The 8,781-nt window shown below is 37.3% G+C and overlaps 1 protein-coding gene across 1 annotated transcript; it reads right to left on the bottom strand.

Annotated features, from left to right (window-relative positions):
- Positions 1-4,665: 4,665 nt before the first annotated feature.
- LOC101639233 (olfactory receptor 8H1-like) lies at positions 4,666-5,604 on the bottom strand. Its single transcript, XM_004708518.1, has one exon. The coding sequence runs from the start codon at positions 5,602-5,604 to the stop codon at positions 4,666-4,668; it is 939 nt and encodes a 312-aa protein (XP_004708575.1).
- Between the last annotated feature and the right edge of the window lie 3,177 nt (positions 5,605-8,781).

The following is an 8,781-nucleotide window of genomic DNA, read 5'->3' on the forward strand; positions in this document are numbered from 1 at the left end:
TTTCAGTCCCCTTCCAATTAAGATGCAACTCTGGCCACATGTTCCTAAGGAGTTCTAATTGTCACAATAAACCTAACTATCACAATTTTCATATTTCACCTTCATACACACTAGGAGATAGTCCTTTGAAGAGGAAAATGGAACATTACATGATTTCAAATCAGTAAATGTGCATCAGGGCTATATCATTCTATCATATTTATTCAATTTGAATGTTGAGCAAATAACCTGAAAGGCTGGACTGTAGGAATATTTTGGGATCCAAACTGAAGGAACACTCATTAGCAAGCTGGGATGTGAAGAAGATACAATCTTCCTTGCTGAAACCAGATAACAGATTGCATGTGCTCACTAATGAGTGTCAAAACTAGAGATAACGCAAACAACCCCAAGGTAAAGCCTTAGAACTGGACTGATAAGCAATATTGTGATAAAACCAAACTAAACCTACTGCCATCAAGTTGATTCAGACTTTTATTGACCCAATGGGCAGGGTGGAAATGCACTCTAGGAATTCTGATATTGTATAACTTTATAAGAGCAAAAGGCTGTGGGTTGAACCACTGACTTTGTGATTATCAGACCAAAGTGTAATCTAATAGAAAGCAAGGGCTCCTTACTAGATGGGGAAAATATTAAAATTTCAAAGCTTTAATTTTACTTGGGTCGATGCCCAAGAAAGCAACAGTCAAGAAACCAAACCACTTACCACATTGAAAATATGCTGAAAAAAGCTTCTTCAGATTGTTAAAGAACAAAGATGTCACATTGAGTACAAAGGTGCTGCTGACCCAGGCCATGTGAGTTTCAATCACTTCATACACATGGGAAGATGAATGATGAATAAGGAAGACCAGAGTAGCTTTGATGCATTTGAATTATGGTGTTGGTGAAGAATATTAAACATACCATGGTCTACCAACAGAACAAACAAATCTGCCTTGAAAGAAATACTGCCAGGAAACTCCCCATAAGTGAGGACACTGAGATTCAGTGGTTCATACTTTAGACATATTGTCAGAAGGGACCAAACTGCCCCCTCAGCCACAAACAAACCTAAAGGTTCTCACAGGCGTTATCAACGTAAACTCATAGAGACCCTATGAGACAAAGTAGAACAACCCTTGTGGATTTTGAAGACTGGTGAGGGGAAAAGCAAGGCCTGTCTTTCTCCCTCAGGGCAGCTGGTGGTTTCCAAATCTGGACCTAGTAGATTGTGGAGGGTCCAGTCTTTGAAAAAAGGCAACATGCTTGGTAATGTAAGAAGAAGAGAATGAACTTAATGAGATGGATTGATATTAATGACAATGCTGTGACACTGACCTCCAACATCAGAATGAATGGGAAATAATGCAGGACAGGGCATTGTTTATATTTCTTTTACGTGGGTCTCTACCCAAGTCAGAACCAGCGGGAAGGCACCTAACACCACCACAAGGTCTTCTTCAGCATCCCCCTAACTCTGTCTGCTAGGATCACTCTGTCTTCACCAGGGAGGTACAGAACTGGAGGTGTATTAACACCGCCTCACTATTAGTCACAGCGTAGATGTTAGGGACCTGGTGCTTTTATTTCCCTGCTGTTGTCCATTGTTTTCCTGAAACTGATGACATTATTCTAACTTCTGTAGATGTTTACCTGATAAGGATTGTACAAATGTTCTGATCATCTATATATAGGGGAGAGGATAACCATAAACACTTAAGGAATGCAAGTGCTGGGAATGGTGGTAAAAATTCCTTGGTGTTGTCCTGTTAGGTAATAGTTGCGTGTTGTTTGAAGCAACAGTTGATAAAACACACGCTTACTACATCTGTAGGATGCTGAAATACCTGTAGGCCTTTGTGGCCTTTTGGTGTATGAGAGGGTATCTATATTCCACTTGGCACAATCTTGAGGCCACTCTATTGATATATGGGGAAAAAAGAGTATTTACCAGTCTGGAGTAAAGAACAGCAGAAAACTGTCCAGAATGAAAAAAAGATAAATTCTGGATAAAATACCGAAAGGACTACAAGTCCGGATGAACCCCAGCATAGAGGAGAGATCTACTGGTGAGGCAGCCCGAGGGCCCCTTTCCAACATATACTTGGTACATGGATGACTGGCTAAAACATTCCATCCTTGGTATTACCATTGGACATGCATACTTCCACTGATACTATTGGATGTGAAACTGATTTTGGGGAAAGTTACTCTCAGATCAAACTAAAGGCCGTGTCATTCCCTGTGAGCCCTGACCCTTCACCCTTTGTACAAGCAGTTGGCTACTAGCCTGTGGTTCTAACTGTGTGAATTGGTCAATGCATAAGGAGCACTGGACCACAATGGCAAGACAGTAATGCGGAGAACCTATGAAGGGCATCGTGTCTCCAAACCTCATATGCTGTTCTGTTTTTCATGTGGCCTAGTAACTTCTTTCTCCAACACAGAATCAAGAAACACATGCTGTAACCTAAGTTAAAATGGAGTATTTAGAGGGGAGCTGTGGATTGGATACACTAGAAAAGCAGGCACCAAAGTGCCCGTGTCAGCTGGAACATAACCAAAGAGGCAGGGACACCAGTAAAGTATAATGATTTGGTCGCTCTTTTGAAAATATCCCTATGTACTCTCATTAATGCACAAGGTGTCTGATCCATGATCCCGACAGCATACATAGTTCTATGTATATATATACATTCCAATATGAGGGAGACTATGTATTTTCCCTCTACCTTCTCATTTTTCCACCAGCCTTTTTGTGTGTGTTTAATGCAAACAATACATTCTCAATACACAAAAATAAGTTACGGTTAAACAATTATTTGTTCTAAATAATAAAGTAGAGACACATTCTGTTTTGTCTTTACATTTGAATAAATTAATTAGCAGGTTTCAATAACTGCAAATACTAGTATTCAATCCTAAAACATAGGTTTTACTTCATTATACAAATTCAAGGTAAATACTTTAGCAATAAAATGTACTCTAAAAAAGAGCTTAATGTAATATTTTTAAAAGATCGTATAACCTGAATACAGCCAAAATGTGTAGTCACTGTGCAGACAATTTTAAGATCTGTTACTTGGAAATAAATGTGTCCTGTAATACACAATAGCAAATGAAATTCAACTTGCAATACTGGAACATGGAAGGAAACGTTTTAAAGGAAAACTAATACATCAGAAATGTACCTGACCACTTTTTATGGGATACATTAACCCTGAGTTCGTTGTGATTTCTTAGTTTTAGTTTTTCCCCAATGGCAGTTTGAAAACAAGCAGTGGACATTCAATTTCATAGTTTATTTTTACAGAACATAATGGGCCTATAGAATTCAGAGTAAAGACAATGAGAGTCTGAAGTACACAGAGGTTACATTCTGGGGGAATGTTGACAAATCACGGAAACGCTGGCTTTCCAATCATTTTACAAGTAGACTTCAAGAATGTATTTCCACAGGCAGTTGGTTAACCTGATGAATTTTCAATGTTCCAGGTCCAAAGTGATGCAAAATGAGAGGTCTGATATTGTGTATGTACACAAAAATCATATTCATTTCAGAGGATCTATTGACAGAGAGAGGGATTTTCAAAAATATACTGCTGAAAGGAAACAAAGATGTAAGAGAATATACATATTATATTATAAATAACATATATACATACACATGAGATCAGAAGTATATGAACATATTTCTAGAAATTTGGGCCATTACCACTTTCTTTAACAGTTTTCTTTCAAAGTTTTCCATGTTCCATTTTATGTTAACCTATATCATTTTCTTAATTGCACATCTAAAATATGAGTGGTTGAATTTTCCTTAATATTTTCATATTTAATATTTAAACATTTTGCATGAATCGGAACTCATTTGCCCTCAAATAATTTATAATACATCAGTGATTATTCTTACTTGGAAAGGACATTATCTATTAGAATATTTCCACCATAACCTCTACTTTCAACTCATTATCAAATAAGAGTGACACTGCAGTACAAGGTAGAAAGATTTCATAGAGTTTCCATAAATCAATAGAGAAATAGATCCTACATCTTCCTACCTAAGAGCAGTTGGTAGATTCAAATCATTAACATTTGGTTGACAGCTGACTGATTTCACTGTTAATTCCCCAGAGCTTAAACATTTCAAAGTTGTACAGATCCTAGTGATAATGAGCAGGACTTACTAGTACCACACTAAGGACTGTATTTTGGTGTGTTTAGGGTGTCACTATTACTTTAGGGACAAGTAAATAATATATATTGCTCACAAGCTAAAGAATGGACGCTGAGCTAATAAATGACTTTTTAAAGTTGTGAAGATTAACAAATGACTGACTCAGAAGGTAAACCTGGAATGTCAAATTATAAGACAATTGCTGGTAAACTCTGTCCTATACTTCTCCGTAAAGCACATTTACATTATGGGTTTGATTAGTAGTTTACACTATTGAATAAAACATTGAAGATCTGAAATATAAGATCGCACCTAATTTACAATAAAACATTTTTATTAAAAAATTGACCAGTGAAACTGTATATAATTGGACCAAAATAGAGCCACTGTTCTCAATAAAAACAGACTAATTAAAGAGTAAATAGTTTAAGAGAGAAGGATCTAAGAAATACCTAGTAAAAGAAAGAGAAGCCGTGAGATTAAACCCTTACATCACTGTCATATTAACTGGTGCTCTCCCTCTTCTGCATAAGTCTAAGGACAGCCCTTTTCACTTCTTTGTTCCTAAGACTATAAATGAGCGGGTTCAGCATGGGGATCACAATAGTGTAAAACACAGAGGCCACTTGGTCCTTTCCCAAGGAGTAGGAGCTCCGTGGCTTTAAATAAGTGAAAATTGTGGTACCATAGAAGATGGTGACACCCAGCAGGTGGGAGGCACAGGTAGAAAAGGCTTTTTGCTTCCCTGATGCGGAATTGATTTTCAGTATAGTAGAGAGAATGGATGCATAGGAAACAGAGATTGTGATAAGAGAAGCCACTAAGGTGGAGCCACCAAGAATGAATATCATGGTCTCAGTATCATGTGTGTCTGTGCAGGACAGCGCTAAAATTGGCGTGGTGTCACAGAAAAAGTGATGCACTACATTGGAGTCACAGAAATGCAAGGTGTTCATGGACATCACAATAACAAGGGACTCACTAAAGCCAATCAAATAGGAGGCAAGGAGCAGGGAGCCGCATAGTGATGGGGACATAATGACTGGGTATTGTAGAGGTTTGCATATAGCTACATGGCGATCATAGGCCATTGCAGAGAGAAAAAGAAATTCTGTGGCACCTAAGAAGACAAAAAAATACATCTGGGCTAAACAGCCTCCAAATGAAATATGTTTGGTGGAAGCTATTAGGTTTTCCAAGGTTTTAGGGGTAATGACTGATGAGTAGCTGAGATCAATGAATGACAGGTGACTGAGGAAGAAATACATGGGCGTGTGCAGCTGGAGGTCCAGGCGGATGATGAGGATCATCCCTGCGTTCCCCAGCACAGTAACCAGGTAGATCAGGAGAAATAGATGAAAGAGCACCAGCTGGACCTCTTCAGAGTCTGTGAGTCCCACAAGGATGAAGTCAGACACATTTGTGTTGTTCCTTCTATCCATTGTTTGTGACGTCCCTGAATTATAGAGGAAAGTAGATATTTAACACTAGTGATTTAATGCAGGTTTTGCTTGGAAAAGCACAGCATTCTACATCTACAAATTGATTTTTTTAAGTATGGATTGTACTGAACCAAATCTAATTTTGTTGCCATTTTTGAATGGGTATAAATGGTATTGGATAAGAAAAGCATGTATTTGTTATAATTGTATAATAAAGAGGAGTAAGTATTATACAATTAGAAGGAAACTGTCAGTATCACTAATGCCTCACTTTAGTAACATCTTTAATCCCCAGGATATATCTTACCATAGCTTTACTGGCATACATATTTTTAGGTAAAATCCTGGGACACTAGTTTTAGAAATTTATTCAAACACAGAATTAGTCATTGTTTACTAAGTGGTTCCACTATGTGAGCGTTGTTACAAAGAGGGCTCATTGTTCTATTTCATTTGTTATCATTACGTTCAGCATCCTGAGAAAAAGCATAAGTGTGTAGTAAGCAATAACAGAACCCATTTTTAAAGCTTCGTTCCTTCCCTTTGTTTCCTAGGCAATTTCATATCTGTTGTAGTTTTGCATTGGGCTTCTAAATACAAGATCTGCAGTTTGAAACCACCAGTCATTCTTGGGGAGAAAGACTAGGTTTTCTGTTCCTGTAAAGTCTCAGAACCCCACAGGGGAAGTTCTTTCTGGTCCTATAGGGCTGTGAAGAGTGGGAATCAACTGACATATTAGATTCATCAACCTTTAGGGTCTTTATTAAAATACTAGACCACAGAATATGTATTTCAACCATGAATTTTGATTTCTTAATTTTTAAATTCAAAATGAAATTTCTTGTTAATTTGATATATCAATATATTTTACTAAATAGGAGCATTGTTTATATACTCCTGATTCCATCAACTCTGTAAATCTGTCTGTAAAAATGCTGGCTCTACCGAGAGCAAGGTCTACATTTATACACACATACATGCACAAACGTATACATATGGAGAGAAAGAAAGGAAACACAGATACACATATTTTTATAGTGTCTCAGTATTATCAGCTCTAACTTAAACCAAATGAAAATGTGTTGACATCAGAGGGCTCAGACATACCATGACTAAAGTATCTATTTGCATGGGAGCAGCTGGTGAGCTCAGACTCATGATATTCTGGCTAACTGCTGAGCACTTCAGCACTGAGTAAGCCGACTCTCTTTGATGGAACCCTACAGCCTCCAATTTTGAGAATGAGACTTACCAAAAGCCAAAATAAAGGAGACGTGTTTTCTTCTTAAATGAGCTATCTAGAGTTTGATTGAGGTTGAATATTTCTTCCAAATAAAATACATAAAGCTATTAAGGAGATCAAATGTTCAGCGATAGAATAGTACTTTCCTTTCAGATGCATGAATTCTGCATTTTGTTCAAACATTTTTTCCTGAGGAAGCATAAATTAATTTTCAAATATTATGCAGTTGCTAATCAAATGTGAAGTTCACCTGTAAATTATATTTCTAAGAATACCTGGGTGCTATTCTGAATGTGAGTAGAGCAGAGTGACCCTAGCCTATCACTCTAATCATTCCAGTGCCTCTCATATATGAGGCATTGATGAAAAGGCAACATTTGGTCATCCTAGGGGACTAATTTCTTTGGGAGGTTGGTTGGCACATTCCCAAGGATAAATGTTTGAGGACAGGTGGACTCAAGTTAGACTTGTAACAGAAAGTTATCTCTTCCCTTAGTAGTTACATAACACAGAGCATGATAGTTTCTGTCTTACTTTGTGATAACCTACAGTTTTTATTAGAATGTCAGAGAAACCCTTTCTAGTGAAATACTGAATTGATTTGTAAGTCAAAGACCAAGTAGTTAAATATAATAGTACCTATTTATACTGAGTTATTTTTATGCTTTAAAGTTCACTACTATCAGAGGAATAAAATATATTCTTTTAAGAAACTTAAAATATAAGAAAATAAAGATTCATAGGGAATGATATTATTTTGATGCATTTTTTCCAGGTATACTATTCTATCTGGATAAAATGCTTATAATGCATATTCTGCACCTTCTCCTGATTTTATCCTTCAAAACTTAAAATGCATCTCCTCTTAAGTTAGATTGTCATTTTATAAATAATCATACTGCATGTCGCTTGCAATAACTAGTGACCTCCAGCTGGATCCCCACCAGGAGTATTGACCAGCAGGTAGATTTGTCACTGTGAGGAATCACAAGGAAAAAATAATGTTAGAATTATATTCAGTTAAGCAGTAAAAATGAAAACAAAACTCACAGACATATTATGAGTTAGAATCAACTAGATGGCAGTGCATTAGTGCATTAGTGCATTAATATGCTCTGGATAAAAAGATGCAAAAGTTACACATTATATGACCACTCACCATATTTTAAGTGCCAATCACTACAGCTTCTCTAGGACTGGTCTCTCCTGACAACATGTCCAACGTATTTGAGATGTGGACTCACTATCCTAGCCCCTAAGGAGCATTCTGGATGTCTTTCTTCTGAGACATCAGTTTGTTGCTGCAGTATATCATGCTACTTTCAATATTTTTCTCCAGCACCACAATTCCTAGACATCAATTCTTCTTCAATCTTCCTTATTCAATGTCCAATCTTCACATGCATACTAGGGCATTGAAATACCAAGACTTGTATCAAGCTCACCTCAGTCCTCCACGTAACACCCTTGTTTGTCAATTCTCTAAAGAGATCCTGAGCTGCAGATTTCCCTCATGTCTTTGGATCGTTTGACTGAAGCTTCCATGGACATCCATTGTGGAACCTTGAAAAATCCTTGACAACTGCAAACTTTTCTCCATTTTTCATGCTGCTACGGTGAGTCCAGTTGTGAGGACTTTGATCTTCACATTGAGTTGTAATTCACACTGTAGGCTATAATCCTTGACCTTCGCTAACAAGTGCTTCAATGCCTCCTCAGTTTCAGCAAGCAAGGTCATAACATTTTCATACTGCAGATGGTTAACAAGTCCTCCTCCAATCCAGATCCCACACTGACCTTCATATAATCCAGCTTCTCTGAGGATTTATTCTGAGGCATATTTATGGAAAAAGTGTGGTGAGAGTATAAAACCTTGACACACACCTTTCCTGTTTTAAATCATGCAGTATTTGCTTGTTCTGTTTGCACGACTC

This window comes from Echinops telfairi, unplaced genomic scaffold (assembly GCF_000313985.2).
Source record: "Echinops telfairi isolate 266 unplaced genomic scaffold, ASM31398v2 ScPeMD7_60;HRSCAF=208, whole genome shotgun sequence".
Taxonomy (NCBI): Eukaryota; Metazoa; Chordata; class Mammalia; order Afrosoricida; family Tenrecidae; genus Echinops; species Echinops telfairi.